The 17,870-nt window shown below is 41.8% G+C and overlaps 1 protein-coding gene across 1 annotated transcript in view; it reads left to right on the top strand.

The window, feature by feature from the left end:
• Positions 1 to 17,870, top strand: part of LOC117510403 (versican core protein-like) — a 138,174-nt gene that overhangs the window by 31,169 nt on the left and 89,135 nt on the right. Inside the window, exon 5 of the mRNA XM_034170102.1 lies at positions 896 to 1,189. Coding sequence (XP_034025993.1) covers positions 896 to 1,189 — 294 coding nt within the window. The remainder of the gene's footprint in view (positions 1 to 895; positions 1,190 to 17,870) is intronic.

The raw sequence follows: 17,870 nt of genomic DNA, 5'->3' as shown, positions 1-17,870 counted from the left end.
ACTGTTACAGGAGTTTTTGTCATGGAAAGAGAAGCTGCTCCACTGCGCGTTGCGGTGCGGCCGCTCGGCGCAAAGCAACGCCGTGATGAAGCCTTCCAGGACATGTTGGGGCAGGTCCAGCTCATGCACAATCACAATAGGATAATCACACGACTGAAAAGCAACCGACAGCCATCTGAAATCCACCTTTAAGCCGTCCTGTGAGACCAACAGCGAGGTGGTTTTGTGCCGCGCCATGAGCGGCACGGTGGCGCGTCCCTCCGCTTCTTTTTCCATGAAAAAAACTCCTGTAATGGTGGAATGTGCCGATAAAGTGCTGATGTCCACATCTTCTGCCTTTTTGTGAAAGTCAGACGAGGTCCCGGATCAACAAAGCTTTCACGTTGGAAATGATCTGGTTGTTCCAGCGGGGTGTCAGCCTGTCGATGGGGGCTGGGAGCGCGCCACGCTCTCAGCAGTTGTGGGCCGTCCTTAAAGGGGCAGTAACACCCCGTAATCTGTTTAATCCCCATAAAATCGTCCCTGAAAGCCATATTAATTTTTCGAACGGTGTCCACCTGGAGGTCTGTCACAGTTTCTGGAAAAAAATTGATGCAGCAAAGCTCCAAATCGTTCAGACATTTATTCGCAATAAAAAATAGACGAGAGGTGTGGACCACACCTTACTCAAAGCCTGCTCACAGGCGAATGACGCAACCGACAGGCATGAAAAAACTCACGCATGCGCACGAGGGTTCAAGCTTGTCTGACGCAATCACACGTGATTCAAATCCATATGGTTTTTGAAAAAAATAATAAGGTCGGATACTTTTCTAACAGACCTCATATTTGTACTGCGGTGATCACAAATGTGTTAAAGGCACATGATTGAGCTTGTGTTGCTTGTTGGTTTCAGGTGAAGTGTTCTATGCTCCAGTGACCCAAAAGATGACTTTGAAAGAAGCCAGTAAAGAGTGTAAGAAAAGGAATGCTGTTCTTGCATCTCCTGGCCAGCTCCATGCTGCATGGCGACAAGGGCTGGATCAGTGCGACTATGGCTGGCTGTCTGATGGCAGTGCACGGCATCCTGTTGGTGTACCCAGAACACAGTGTGGTGGAGGTCTGCTCGGCGTCAGAACCATGTATCGCTACAAAAACCAGACTGGCTTTCCAGAGCCGACGATGAAGCTTGGAGCTTACTGCTTCAAAGGTAAATGCATTCACAATGTAACATTGTTGTCAATATTTTGTATATTTACAACACACAATGAAGCATTTGCCTTTAAGACGTAGCACATATTGATATGTTTATATGTATATTCATTTAAAATAAAACCAGACGGTTATTGACAACCCACATCAAGAGTTCCTCCTCAAGATGAGGCCTGGACTGTGACGAACAATGACCTCATCTCTGATGCGCTTCTGCTCCTCCACCCTTTGACTTTCTCTTTCTTTGCATCAGTGAATGTACACAATCCCACATGTGAATCAAACCAAACAGTGTGTCTGTGTCTGTGTGTGTGTGTGTGTGTGTGTGTGTGTGTGTGTGTGTGCGTGCTCATACAACCACATGCATATGCCGTTTTACGTCTATGTGTTTGAAAGCAGATTTGGCCAGACTTGTTTTGTAGATGACAGTATCCAGTTGATCTCACCTTCTCATATTTAGGTTTTCCTTCCTATCTTTGATACAATTAAATTCACCAAGAAGGGGGTGAATTTGCAGTGCCAAGGTGATAGCAACTACTTGTACAAAGAGGTTGGAGCTAATTTCACCTGGAAAATGAAGTGGTTGGAAGATGGTCCCACTTTTAGGAGAGGTGATGGTCTAGTGGTTAAAGCATTGGGCTTGAGACCAGAGGATCCTCGGTTCAAATCCCAGCCTGACAGGAAAATCACCAAGGGCCCTTGGGCAAGGTCCTTAATCGCCTAGTTGCTTGCAGCTTGCATAGCAGCACCCTGACATTGGGGTGAACGTGAGGCATTATTGTGAAGCGCTTTGAATGTCTGATGCAGCTGGAAAAGCGCTATATAAATGCAGTCCATTTACCATTTAAGATGCAACCTAAAGTGGTGCAAGGAAGTAATGTTTGTGCTACTTATATTATTTTTAAATTATCTCTGTTCAGTAGTGCTTTCTGAAGTGTTTTTGATCCTGTGTGTTAAATATAATTATTTATTAATGTAGACATTATCACTCCCAGCCACTGGGAAGTGCAACACCAGCACATGCTCCCAGATGTGATATGACTTGGAGACATTATCAACTACATCTTTCATTAAATTATTCATTTTGTATACCCACTTATTCTGGTTTAAAGGCCACTGGGTGTGATAGAGCTTATCCCAGCAGTCACTGGGTGAGAGATGGAGTGAACTCTGGACAGGTCACCAGTCTTTTGCAGGGCTGACACACACACACACACACACACACACACACACACCACACACACACACACCACACACACACACACACACACACACACACACACACACACCACACACACACACACACACACACACACACATACATACAGTGAGGAAAATAAGTATTTGAACACCCTGCGATTTTGCAAGTTCTCCCACTTAGAAATCATGGAGGGGTCTGAAATTTTCATCTTAGGTGCATGTCCACTGTGAGAGACATAATAAAAAAAAAAAAATCTGGAAATCACAATGTATGAATTTTTATTAATTTATTTGTATGTTACTGCTGCAAATAATGTTAATATTTGGTACAGTAGCCTTTGTTTGCAATTACAGAGGTCAAACATTTCCTGTAGTTTTTCACCAAGTTTGCACACACTGCAGGAGGGATTTTGGTCCACTCCTCCATACAGATCTTCTCCAAATTTTTCAGGTTTGGAGTTTCAGCTACCCTCCAAAGATTTTCTATTGCGTTCAGGTCTGGAGACTGTCCAGGCCAACTCCAGGACCTTGAAATGCTTCTTGCGGAGCCCCTCCTTAGTTGCCCTGGCTGTGTGTTTGGGGTCATTGTCATGCTGGAAGACCCAGCCATGACCCATCTTCAATGCTCTTACTGAGGGCAAGAGGTTGTTTGCCAAAATCTCTCAATGCATGACCGCATCCATCCTCCCTTCAATACGGTGCAGTCGTCCTGTCCCCTTTGCAGAAGAGCACCCCCAGAGTATGATGTTTCCACCCCCATGCTTCACGGTTGGGATGGTTTTCTTGGGGTTGTTCTCATCCTTTTTTGTAGGAGTTTTTGTATGCAAATGACATCCTATCAAAACATCAATCTGGCTTCAGAAAAAAGCACAGTACTATTACAGCAGCAATGAAGGTGGTAAATGACATTACTGTTGCACTTGACAAACAACAACACTGTGCATCTCTTTTTATTGATTTGTCAAAAGCGTTTGACACTGTTGATCATGACATTTTAAAACTTAGATTGCGTCATTCAGGATTTTCATAGCACACAGTTGCTTGGTTCTCAAATTATCTCAGTAACAGGTCTCAGTGTATTAAATATGATGATCTGTGTTCTGAATTTGTTACTGTTCATAAGGGGGTGCCACAGGGTTCTGTACTGGGCCCCCTCTTATTTATTATTTATATCAATCACTTGGGTCTAAATGTGTCCAATGCAAATGTGCATTTCTATGCTGATGACACAGTTATTTACAGTTGTGGACCAACTCTTGTTCAGGCTGTAGAATCTTTGCAGAAAGCTTTTGTAGCTGTTCAGCACTCTCTAATACACTTGAAACGTGTTCTTAATGCTGAAAAAACAAAGCTTATCTTATTCTCTAACTGCAAAAAGCCACTGTGTCCACTCTTGAGGGCAGTGAAATACAGGTGGTTCATATGTATAAATATTTAGGTGTCCTGATTGATGATTCACTCACTTTCAAGCCACATATAGAAAATCTTGTTAAGAAGCTGAAGCTAAAAATTGTTTTTTATTTTCGTAATAAGTTGTGTTTTTCTTTTAATGTGAAAAAGCGTCTTGTCGCTGCAACATTTGTATCTGTGTTGGATTATGGAGATCTTGTGTACATGAATGCTGGTGCTCAATGTTTACAAACAATTGATACTGTTTATCATGCTGCCTTGAGGTTCATTACGAACTGTAAAATGTCTACTCACCACTGTGAATTATACACTCGAGTAGGATGGTCTGCTCTGGCCACTCGAAGGGCTAGTCATCTCTACACTTTTATTTACAAGGCAATTTTGGGATTGCTGCCTTCATACAGTTGCTCGTTAATTACTCTGAGAAATGTAGAATCCTATTCTCTTCGTTCAAAAGAGTATTTGTTGCTTTCTGTCCCCTTTGCTCGGACGGAATTGGGCAAAAGAGCCTTTGTTTATTCTGCACCTTATGCATGGAACATGCTACAGAAAGACTGGAAACTAACTGAATTAATTTCTTTGAGCACTTTTAAATCCAAACTAAGAGTTACTGAGGCCAATTGTACTATATGCACTTGTTTCTCATAATGAGTTTATAACTTCTGTGTTTTTATTGTATAAATATGTAACTGTATTTTGTGTTTGTTGCTGCCATTTTGGCCAGGACTCCCTTGAAAAAGAGGTTTTTAATCTCAATGGGATATTTTCTGGTTAAATAAAGGAAGATGATGATGATCCTCTAAACATGGTAAGTGGAGTTGATTCCAAAAAGCTCTATTCTGGTCTCATCTGACCACATGACCTTCTCCCATGCCTCCTCTGGATCATCCAGATGGTCACTGGTGAACTTCAAACGGGCCTGGACATGTGCTGGCTTGAGCAGGGGGACCTTGCTGCCCTGCAGGATTTTAAACCATGACAGCATCATGTGTTACTAATGTAATCTTTGTGACTGTGGATGCTGATTAGACACCATGATTAGTGCACAGGTGTGCCTTAGACTGCCCACAATAAAAGGCCACTCCGAAAGGTACAGTTTTATCACACAGCACAATGCCACAGATGTCGCAAGATTTGAGGGAGCGTGCAGTTGTCATGCTGACAGCAGGAATGTCAACCAGAGCTGTTGCTCGTGTATTGAATGTTCATTTCTCTACCATAAGCCGTCTCCAAAGGCGTTTCAGAGAATGTGGCAGTACATCCAACCAGCCTCACAACCGCAGACCACGTGTAACCACACCAGCTCAGGACCTCCACATCCAGCATGTTCACCTCCAAGATCATCTGAGACCAGCCACTCGGACAGCTGCTGAAACAATTGGTTTACATAACCAAAGAATTTCTGCACAAACTGTCAGAAACCGTCTCAAGGAAGCTCATCTGCATGCTCGTCGTCCTCATCGGGGTCTCGACCTGACTCCAGTTCGTCGTCGTAACCGACTTGAGTGGGCAAATGCTCACATTCGCTGGCGTTTGGCACGTTGGAGAGGTGTTCTCTTCACGGATGAGTCCCGGTTCACACTGTCCAGGGCAGATGGCAGACAGCGTGTGTGGCGTTATGGATGAAGAACACAGGTGCATTTTATTGATGGCATTTTGAATGCACAGAGATACCGTGACGAGATCCTGAGGCCCATTGTTGTGCCATACATCCAAGAAAATCACCTCATGTTGCAGCAGGATAATGCACGGCCCCCTGTTGCAGGGATCTGTACACAATTCTTGGAAGCTGAAAATGTCCCAGTTCTTGCATGGCCCCCATTGAGTATGTTTGGGATGCTCTGGACCGGCGTATACGACAGCGCATACCAGTTCCTGCCAATATCCAGCAACTTCGCAGATTGAAGAGGAGTGGACCAACATTCCACAGGCCACAATTGACAACCTGATCAACTCTATGCGAAGGAGATGTGTTGCATTGCATGAGGCAAATGGTGGTCACACCAGATACTGACTGGTATCCCCCCCCAATAAAACAAAACTGCACCTTTCAGAGTGGCCTTTTATTGTGGGCAGTCTAAGGCACACCTGTGCACTAATCATGGTGTCCAATCAGCATCTTGATATGGCACACCTGTGAAGTGGGATGGATTATCTCAGCAAAGGAGAAGTGCTCACTATCACAGATTTAGACTGGTTTGTGAACAATATTTGAGGGAAATGGTGATATTGTGTATGTGGAAAAAGTTTTAGATCTTTGAGTTCATCTCATACAAAATGGGAGCAAAACCAAAAGTGTTGCGTTTATATTTTTGTTGAGTGTATATTCTACCGCGTGCTGGGTAATCGGGAGAGTTGGGAGTTTTCCCGGTGGGCTGGTCCAACCTGGGGCCGTTGTGAGGGGGTGTTATATGACCACCACTAACTGTTAGGCTACACAGCAAGACACTTGGGCTGCTGTATCTTAAAGAGAAGACATTAAGTGTTATAAATGTTTTACAATCATGAAAATTCACAAGAAAATAACTTAAGACTGCTTCTTTTGCACCGCTGTTATCTTTTCCAAAGCCTAAGGCAGGGACATACCATTACACGTTTAACACCCCTATGCATTCATTACAGTTAGTTCAGTCCAGTCAAGCCCTGTGTGCTCAAACTTGCGCTACCTGTGAGTGAAAAGATGGACAGAAAAAAGCCAGGTGGAGATGAAAAAGCTAGATTAAGAAAAAGAAAAGCTTTGGAGGAAGATGCTGCCAAGTGTGCAAAGCTCACAGATATTTTTTCAAGAAGACAGAGCGAAGAGGGAAATGGTAAATAGGGCCGGGCATAACAGGCAGCCTGTTATGCCCGGATGTCAGCCGTATCAACATTTGGTGGTCCCTCATTTATCGCGGGAGTTACGTTTTAAAAATAACCCGCGATAAGCGAAATCCGTGAAGTAGCCTGCGCTATTTTTTACAATTATTATAGATGTTTTAAGGCTGTAAAACTCCTCACTACACCCTTTATACACTTTTCTCAAACAGGCATTAACATTTTCTCACTTTTTTCTCCTGTGTAATCACTCTCTTTTTTTCTTCTGGGTGAGAAGATTATAAACAGACACACGCAGAACACAATGCGTGTGCTCTCCCTTCGCTCACTGCCTCTGGGGGTACGGATGCGGGACCCGCAAAGAATCCAAGTCCTCTCTCGGTGGCCACGGATCTCTGCGACTGAGGTCAACATCCGCATCAAAACAGCGAGGGTAGTCTCTGGATCTGTTGCCAGATTTTGGCCGCAACTCCCCACAGCAGAGAGGGGGCGGTGTGAGTGGCCCGCTGCTGCGCTTACCGAGCCCTCAGACTCAGTAAGCGAATCGGAGGCAGTGAGAGCAATCGCGGTGATGCCGACCGGTGTCGCGACCAGTGCCACGACCGGCCCGCCTGATAAGGACGCAGAACACAATGCGCTGTTTAAAAAAGAAAAAAGCATGCAAAATTGCACAAAAAAAAATCCACGAAACTGCGAGGCCACGAAAGGTGAACCGCGATATGGCAAGGGACCACTGTACCACCTCTTCCAGCAACTTACAGTATGGGACTTCACTGCTTAGGTGGTGTACTGGTGAGTTAACAATACCGTTCTTGTTTTAACTAACTAACTTTTACTTTCTATTATAAGCCACCCAATTTTCACAGTCAGTCAGCACATAAATGCTGGATTTAAATGCCACAGCAGAACTCTTATTATCTCTGTGCGCTGGCGGTTTGTGGGCCGGTTGGATATGAAACTCCCGGGCTGAAAAATGTTCCCAGCACACCCCTATATATATATATATATATATATATATATATATATATAATTGTGCCCAACAGTCTACATAACTTGGCAGAACTTTTGGCTTACATGGCTGTGATTGGAGAAATTGTGCACATTGCAAATTTTGTATTTTGTATCCCCAGTTATACAGCTTCATGATGAAGTGGTATAGAGGAGGATTTTCATAAAAATAAGACCTGAAAGTTTAGCTACAAATTGCCAGAAGTACATCTGACGTGCAAGCCTAGATTTGGTCTGGTTTGGTGAAAGAAAATCCTTCTCTGCTCTACTCCACCATGAAGCTAAGAGTGGTGATACAAACTATCAAGGTGGCACTGTGCACAATGTCTCCAATCACAGTCCCATAAGCCTATAACTTCTTCTGGCTTGTTTGGGTGTTTTGGTTGCTTTCCTCACTCTTCTCTTTCTTGCACAGTCACTCAGTTTTTGAGAACTGTCTACTCCATGCAGATTTACCATAGAGTGACATACTATTTTTATTTCTTCATAATTGATATAAATAAAGTCTAAGACCTATTCAGTGGCAGCTCAACCATCAGAGAGCCTCGTCCACAACTACTACGAAAGACTCCAATCTGTCAATGATGATAAAGGGGGCAATACACAGTATTCAGAACAGTAAACTTTTGATCAGGGTAATTTGTGTAGTTTCTGTTGTCATTATGATTTAAAAAGAGTAAATTGTTGTTAGACATTAAATGGTTTCACCCAACCACTAATCACGAGTGGGAAAAAAGTTTTTGTGTTATCATTCATATTTTCTGAAGAATGGCCAAAACACAACAATTCTGCCAGGGTATATGAACCTTTGAGCACAACTCTTTCTCTCTCTCTCTCTCTCTCTCTCTCTCTCTCTCTCTCTCTCTCTCTCTCTCTCTCTCTCTCTCTCTCTCTATATATATATATATATATATGTGTGTGTGTGTGTGTTGTGATTTGGCACTATATAAAATGAAGAAATTGAATTGAATCAAGATGCCTCTTCGCTGACAACTGTACAGAAAACGACCCAACATGTAATATATTCCCTAGATTTGGGTTTTCTTTTCGCAGTTGTCTCATGAAAATTCTAAACTCCGGTCTAAAACCACTAGCAGTCCCCCGCCCCTGCACTCCTCCCCTGGCTTCCGCCGCCTATGCATACAGCCCAACTCTTATGCAAATGAGATGAGTTCAGATCAATAGCTTTCTGCTGAGTTTGTCAACAATCAGTATCTCTCTGGTGAGGTTTGTTTGAATCTTTATTACTTCCAGCTGAATGAATCCCGGCTCCTTCAGCTTTATTCTCTTACAATCTCGCTGACTGAATGTGGAATGAACAAAAACATTTTCACAGAATCAATGTTTATTCAGATTTTAGGTATTTAATCTAAAAATTAAAACCAGTAAAACATATGAGTATAATAGCTATGAAAGCCATTAAAAGTCATTAAAAAAGACAACAACAAAAACCCTGCCCAACTAGGCTCTCTTTGATTATTCAATGAACAGGTTTGTGTGCAGGAATTTGTTGTAAATGTTAACTTCTGAAGAATTATTTTTGCATATAAATGCACACTGATCACAACAAGGTGGCAAACCTGTATCTAGGTATACAAGTGGTGTTTATCCCATAGTGGGATCTTATTTAAAGAGTTTCCAAAAGAAAGAGCAGTTCTGCATTGGAAGTTACCTTAACTTAATAGAAGGGTGTTTTTAACAACTTTGGTCCCTTGGGGCAAAACCATCGGACAAACGATAGCTGGCTTTTAGTTCAGCAGTAAATGTAACTAATACCACACCTATGAACCCTTTTGCTCTTCCTGTCTTTTGCCTTTCTCTTTATGTTTCCGCTGTCAGCATTTGCCCTCTGTCATTCTCACTTGTACTTATCAGAGGAGACGTTTGGATAATGGACAAAGCTACTGCTGGACTTCTATATCCAGGCATCCTCGGTGACCCCTGACCTGACCTTTCCTTCTTTACAAACGAGAGGTTGAACAGATAAGCCTCGCCATGCCAGGCCATTTACTGCCCCCGAGTCATAGCTAACTCTCGTGGTGATAAGTCCCAACGGGGTTCAGAGGGCGCGCAAACAGGCCACCCTCGTCTCCTGCTTTGTGTCGGCCGTGCTGTATTTACTCGCACATGTAAGTGCTTTTCAAGTACCTTCTTTTGGCAAGGCTCACTGCATCATTTCTTGCTTTCTCACTCCCTATAATATCTCCAAAAAGAAATATTATGTAAACGGCCGTCAGCTCAGCTACAGAGAAAGACGAGGAGAAAGGGCAAAGAAGAGTGTAATTGGTCCCTGGATTGGTTTTTGGAAAACAAAGGCCTCACTAACAGCAACAGCTCAAATGAGATAATGCACTCGCTGTGAGCATGCTCTAGTTCTCCTGCTGGGGGAAAAATCGTGTCGCACACCTTACATCACTGATAGGTTTCAGGAAGAAAGTGGGTTTATAATAGTGAGCAGCTGGTGCCTGCTTTCTACACGTCTGCCACTGAGCACGTATTTTTAAAAGCAGTGACATGAGTGTTTATGTGTTGAGGCCAAACCCAGGAGAAGTCATTCCTTACAAACATAAAGGAGGGACATGAAAAGTCCACAATGACCAAGAAATGGAAATTTTGAAATCTGGGTATTTTTTTTAAGTGGATAACGTGGAAATATGACTAAACAGAGCAGCTGTAGGAGAAGAAGTGGTGAGACAGCACTAAGGCTCAGGTCAACTATACGAAGATCACAACAGTAGATGTTTAAAAATTTATGTGCTGTTTAATTCTTCTGTGATGTTCATGTGAATCCTCTCAGGCAAATCAGGAAATGTTTACAGAAACGTTCCAAGGGCACTTGGCTTTCTGTAAAAAAAAAAAAAGAACACTTTGTAAATGACCTCATCTTCCACAAACTGATAAAGTTAGGTACAACCCCAATTCCAATGAAGTTGGGACATTGTATAAAATGTAAATAAAAACAGAATACAATGATTTGCAAATCCTCTTCAACCTATATTCAAGTGAATACACCACAAAGACAAAATATTTAATGTTCAAACTGATAAACTTTATTGTTTTTGTGCAAATATTTTCTCATTTTGAAATGGATGCCTGCAACACGGTTCAAAAAAGCTGGGACAGTGGTATATTTACCACTGTGTGACATCACCTTTCCTTCTAACAACACTCAGTAAGTGTTTGGGAACTGAGGACACTAATTGTTGAAGCTTTGTAGGTGGAATTCTTTCCTATTGTTGCTTGATGTATGACTTCAGTTGTTCAACAGTCCGGGGTCTCTGTTGTCATATTTTGCACTTCATAATGCGCCACACATTTTCAATGGGCGACAGGTCTGAACTGCAGGCAGGCCAGTCTAGTACCCGCACTCTTTTACTGTGAAGCCACGCTGTTGTAACACGTGCAGAATGTGGCTTGGCATTGTCTTGCTGAAATAAGCAGGGACGTCCCTGACAAAGACGTCTCTTGGATGGCAGCATGTGTTGCTCCAAAACCTGGATGTACCCATTGATGGTGCCATCACAGATGTGTAAGTTGGTCATGCCACCGGCACTAACACACCCCCGTACCATGACAGATACTGGCTTTTGAACTTTGCACTGGTAACAATCTGGATGGGCTTTTTCCTCTTTCGTCCGGAGGACACGACATCCATGATTTCCAAAAACAATTTGAAATATGGACTCATCAGACTACAGCACACTTTTCCACTTTGCATCTTCCATTTCAAATGAGCTCGGGCCCAGAGAAGGCGGCGGTGTTTCTCGATGTTGTTGATGTATGGCTTTCACTTTGCATGGTAGAGTTTTAGACTTGTAGATGTAGCGACGAACTGTGTTAACTGACAATGGTTTTCTGAAGTGTTCCTGAGCCCATGCGGTAAGATCCTTTACACAATGATGTTGGTTTTTAATGCAGTGCCGCCTGAGGGATCGAAGGTCAGGGGCATTCAGTGTAGGTTTTCGGCCTCGCAGCTTACGTGTAGAAAGTTCTCCAGATTCTCTGGAACTTCTGATTATACTATGGACTGTAGGTGATGGAATCCCTAAATTCCTTGCAATTGAATGTTGAGAAACATTGTTCTTAAACTGGTGGACTATTTTTTTGACACAGTTGTTCACAAAGTGGTGATCCTCACCCCATCTTTGCTTGTGAACAGCTGAGCCTTTTTGGGATGGTCCTTTTATACCAAATCATGACATTCACCTGTTTCTAATTAACCTGTTCACCTAAGGAATGTTCCAAACAGATGTTCTTTGAGCATTCATCAAGTCTTTTGTTGCCCCTGTCCCAGCTTTTTTGAAATGTGTTGCGGGCATCCATTTCAAAATGAGCAAATATTTGCACAAAAACAAAAAAAGTCTATCAGTTTTAATATTAAATATCTTGTTTTTCTACTGGTGGTTGGCTCTCACTGCGGTATTGTATCACTTCCTGTTCTGGAGCACAGCGGTGTTTTGCTGTATCTGTTAGCTGTTTAATCTGCACAGTTAGATTGATCTAGTTAACTAGATAACGATTTGTTTCACAGTGTAATCTTCACATGCCTTAACTAAAGCACTCCCTCTGCTGAATCACCTCTAAATTATTTACACATTATTCACTTTGTGTGTTTTTAGGAACCCGCTAGCTTAGCACAGCTACTAGCTCTTAGCCGGTTTAGCATGGCAGCTTCTCCTGTCTCTCCTGCACTTTTCTGCTCTGGGTGTGAAATGTTTAGTTATTCCTCGGCTTCCTTTAGCAGTAATGGTACTTGTAATAAGTGTAGCTTATTCGTAGCTTTGGAGGCCAGGCTGGGTGAATTGGAGACTCGGCTCCGCACCTTGGAAAATCCTACAGCTAGCCAGGCCCCTGTAGTCGGTGCGGACCAAGGTAACTTAGCCGCCGTTAGTTCCCCTCCAGCAGATCCCGAGCAGCCTGGAAAGCAGGCCGACTGGGTGACTGTGAGGAGGAAGCGTAGTTCTAAACAGAAGCCCCATGTACACCGCCAACCCGTTCACATTTCTAACCGTTTTTCCCCACTCGGCGACACACCCGCCGAGGAACAAACTCTGGTTATTGGCGACTCTGTTTTGAGAAATGTGAAGTTAGCGACACCAGCAACCATAGTCATTTGTCTTCCGGGGGCCACAGCAGGCGACATCGAAGGAAATTTGAAACTGCTGGCTAAGGCTAAGCGTAAATTTGGTAGATTGTAATTCACGTCGGCAGTAATGACACCCGGTTACGCCAGTCGGAGGTCACTAAAATTAACATTGAATCGGTGTGTAACTTTGCAAAAACAATGTTGGACTCTGTAGTTTTCTCTGGGTCCCTCCCCAGTCGGGAGTGACATGTTTAGCTGCATGTTCTCCTTGAATTGCTGGCTGTCTGAGTGGTGTCCAAAAAATGAGGTGGGCTTCATAGATAATTGGCAGAGCTTCTGGGGAAAACCTGGTCTTGTTAGGAGAGACGGCATCCATCCCACTTTGGATGGAGCAGCTCTCATTTCTAGAAATCTGGCCAATTTTATTAAATCTTCCAAACCGTGACTACCCAGGGTTGGGACCAGGAAGCAGAGTTGTAGTCTTACACACCTCTCTGCAGCTTCTCTCCCCCTGCCATCCCCTCATTACCCCATCCCCGTAGAGACGGTGCCTGCTCCCAGACCACCAATAACCAGCAAAAATCTATTTAAGCATAAAAATTCAAAAAGAAAAAATAACAGCACCTTCAACTGCACCACAGACTAAAACAGTTAAATGTGGTCTATTAAACATTAGGTCTCTCTCTTCTAAGTCCCTGTTAGTAAATGATATAATAATTGATCAACATATTGATTTATTCTGCCTTACAGAAACCTGGTTACAGCAGGATGAATATGTTAGTTTAAATGAGTCAACACCCCCGAGTCACACTAACTGCCAGAACGCTTGTAGCACGGGCAGTTTAATTATTTAATTTAATTTAATTTAATTAATTAATCAAAAACCCAGACAGAGTTTGAATTCATTTGAAAGCTTGACTCTTAGTCTTGTCCATCCAAATTGAAAGTCCCAAAAACCAGTTTTATTTGTTATCTATCGTCCACCTGGTCGTTACTGTGAGTTTCTCTGTGAATTTTGCGGACCTTTTGTCTGACTTAGTGCTTAGCTCAGATAAGATAATTATCGTGGGCGATTTTAACATCCACACAAATGCTGAGAATGACAGTCTCAACAGTGCATTTAATCTATTGTTAGACTCAATTGGCTTTGATCAAAATGTAAATGAGTCCACCCACCACTTTAATCATACCTTAGATCTTGTTGACTTATGGTATGGAAATTGAAGACTTAACAGTATTCCCTGAAAACCCCCTTCTGTCTGATCATTTCTTAATAACATTTACATTTACTCTGATGGACTACCCAGCAGTGGGGAATAAGTTTCATTACAGTAGAAGTCTTTCAGAAAGCGCTGTAACTAGGTTTAAGGATATGATTCCTTCTTTATGTTCTCCAATGCCATATACCAACACAGGGCAGAGTAGCTACTTAAACTCTGTGAGTAAGATAGATTATCTTGTCAGTAGTTTTACATCCTCATTGAGGACAACTTTGGATGCTGTAGCTCCTCTGAAAAAGAGAGCCTTAAATCAGAAGTGCCTGACTCCGTTGTATAACTCACAAACTCGCAGCTTAAAGCAGATAACCCGTAAGTTGGAGAGGAAATGGCGTCTCACTAATTTAGAAGATCTTCACTTTGCCTGGAAAAAGAGTCTGTTGCTCTATAAAAAAAGCTAGGACATCTTACTACTCATCACTTATTGAAGAAAATAAGAACAACCCCAGGTTTCTTTTCAGCACTGTAGCCAGGCTGACAAAGAGTCAGAGCTCTATTGAGCCGAGTATTCCTTTAACTTTAACTAGTAATGACTTCATGACTTTCTTTGCTAATAAAATTTTAACTGTTAGAGAAAAAATTACTCATAACCATCCCAAAGACATATCGTTATCTTTGGCTGCTTTCAGTGATGCTGGTATTTGGTTAGACTCTTTCTCTCCGATTGTTCTGTCTGAGTTATTTTCATTAGTTACTTCCTCCAAACCATCAACATGTCTATTAGACCCCATTCCTGCCAAGCTGCTCAAGGAAGCCCTACCATTAATTAATGCTTCGATCTTAAATATGATCAATCTATCTTTATTAGTTGGCTATGTACCACAGGCTATTAAGGTGGCAGTAATTAAACCATTACTTAAAAAGCCATCACTTGACCCAGCTATCTTAGCTAATTATAGGCCAATCTCCAACCTTCCTTTTCTCTCAAAAATTCTTGAAAGGGTAGTTGTAAAACAGCTAACTGATCATCTACAGAGGAATGGTCTATTTGAAGAGTTTCAGTCAGGGTTTAGAATTCATCATAGTACAGAAACAGCATTAGTGAAGGTTACAAATGATCTTCTTATGGCCTCAGACAGTGGACTCATCTCTGTGCTTGTTCTGTTAGACCTCAGTGCTGCTTTTGATACTGTTGACCATAAAATTTTATTACAGAGATTAGAGCATACCATAGGTATTAAAGGCACTGCGCTGTGGTGGTTTGAATCATATTTATCTAATATATTACAATGTGTTCATGTAAATGGGGAATCTTCTTCACAGACTAAGGTTAATTATTGAGTTCCACAAGGTTCTGTGCTAGGACCAATTTTATTCACTTTATACATGCTTCCCTTAGGCAGTATTATTAGACGGCATTGCTTAAATTTTCATTGTTACGCAGATGATACCCAGCTTTATCTATCCATGAAGCCAGAGGACACACACCAATTAGCTAAACTGCAGGATTGTCTTACAGACATAAAGACATGGATGACCTCTAATTTCCTGCTTTTAAACTCAGATAAAACTGAAGTTATTGTACTTGGCCCCACAAATCTTAGAAACATGGTGTCTAACCAGATCCTTACTCTGGATGGCATTACCCTGACCTCTAGTAATACTGTGAGAAATCTTGGAGTCATTTTGATCAGGATATGTCCTTCAATGCGCATATTAAGCAAATATGTAGGACTGCTTTTTTGCATTTGCGCAATATCTCTAAAATTAGAAAGGTCTTGTCTCAGAGTGATGCTGAAAAACTAATTCATGCATTTATTTCCTCTAGGCTGGACTATTGTAATTCATTATCAGGTTGTCCTAAAAGTTCCCTGAAAAGCCTTCAGTTAATTCAAAATGCTGCAGCTAGAGTACTGACGGGGACTAGAAGGAGAGAGCATATTTCACCCATATTGGCTTCTCTTCATTGGCTTCCTGTTAATTCTAGAATATAATTTAAAATTCTTCTTCTTACTTATAAGGTTTTGAATAATCAGGTCCCATCTTATCTTAGGGACCTCATAGTACCATATCACCCCAATAGAGCGCTTCGCTCTCAGACTGCAGGCTTACTTGTAGTTCCTAGGGTTTTTAAGAGTAGAATGGGAGGCAGAGCCTTCAGCTTTCAGGTTCCTCTCCTGTGGAACCAGCTCCCAATTCGGATCAGGGAGACAGACACCCTCTCTACTTTTAAGATTAGGCTTAAAACTTTCCTTTTTGCTAAAGCTTATAGTTAGGGCTGGATCAGGTGACCCTGAACCATCCCTTAGTTATGCTGCTATAGACTTAGACTGCTGGGGGGTTCCCATGATGCACTGAGTGTTTCTTTCTCTTTTTGCTCTGTATGCACCACACTGCATTTAATCATTAGTGATTGATCTCTGCTCCCCTCCACAGCATGTCTTTTCCTGGTTCTCTCCCTCAGCCCCAACCAGTCCCAGCAGAAGACTGCCCCTCCCTGAGCCTGGTTCTGCTGGAGGTTTCTTCCTGTTAAAAGGGAGTTTTTCCTTCCCACTGTCGCCAAGTGCTTGCTCACAGGGGGTCGTTTTGACCGTTGGGGTTTTTCCGTAATTATTGTATGGCTTTGCCTTACAATATAAAGTGCCTTGGGGCAACTGTTTGTTGTGATTTGGCGCTATATAAATAAAATTGATTTGATTTGATTTTTGTGGTGTATTCAATTGAATATAGGTTGAAGAAGATTTGCAAATCATTGTATTCTGCTTTTATTTACATTTCACACAACGTCCCAACTTCACTGGAATCGGGGTTGTACAAAGGAAAGACACTTCAGTGGAAGTATATCAGATATTGGCTTCAATAAGGCATCAATGCCACAGTGATTTGTTCTAAACCTTGGTCTAAAATTGCAGGTGCACCACTTTTGAGAATAATGTATGAATGAAGGTTTGTTCTGTTAAAATTAAAACAAAGTGGAGAGAAAGGCTATTACATTCAGGTTTGTAAGAAAGCTTTTCTTTTGTTCTAGAGATGCACTGTTCACAGCTTTTAAACTCTCTCAAAAACATCTTTCCATCTTATTGCAATTTTCAGTAACTAGCATTCCCATTGTTTATTTTTGATTAATTGTTTAATCCATGAAATCTCATAAAATAGAAAAAAGTGCCCCAAAGACACAACTTCATATTTCTGTCCCTCAAACCTGTTCATTAAGTCAGTGTTCCATTGGATTAAATATTATTTAAAATTAAAAACTGATACCATCTGGAATGAACTGAATTAAAACCTGTTTTTGCAACCTTAAAGCATTTTAAATAATTTTGTCTTTTGAGCAGACTTGCTTCAAATCAGTCAATATCAGATATTGTCATTGCTGTTGACAAAAGTGGAGGGTACCGTATATGATCACCTGGTCATCTATGTCGTGTACATCATTGCTTGTTGCTTTATTATATGATTTATTTCAATTAAGCCCAGTTATTTTGTTGCTTTGTTAAGAAAGCAGCATGAAGCATCACATGATTTTGACTCCTGTTTTTCACAGTGTGACTTATTATTCCGAGGCTTTGGAAAAGCATAAGCTTGTACCCTATACATTGCAATGGGTGGACAGACAGACAAGTATAGTCCCTCTATTTTGCTAACAGTATCTTAAAATCAATAAATATTACTATCTTGTAACTCAGTCAAATTAAAAGGGCATATAACAACGACAAAATAATTCCAAGTGAATGAACTTTCACGCACCAGTTCAATTCAAAAAGCAACTTTGGTTTGCTTTTGTAATATCCTATAGCTGTGTCTGCAACCTGCTGGATGATAGTGGATGCTAGAATAATGATGGATTATGATGGCTAATGATGGATTTTGTGGTTGACTTTACACGTTCACACCTTCACACAGCCCTTCAGAAAGGGTTTTTTTTTTTTTATGAATTTAGCCAC

This window comes from Thalassophryne amazonica, chromosome 5 (assembly GCF_902500255.1).
Source record: "Thalassophryne amazonica chromosome 5, fThaAma1.1, whole genome shotgun sequence".
In the NCBI taxonomy this organism is placed as follows: Eukaryota; Metazoa; Chordata; class Actinopteri; order Batrachoidiformes; family Batrachoididae; genus Thalassophryne; species Thalassophryne amazonica.
Note: the sequence above shows the minus strand (reverse complement) of the source record. Positions and strands in the feature narration are given on the sequence as shown.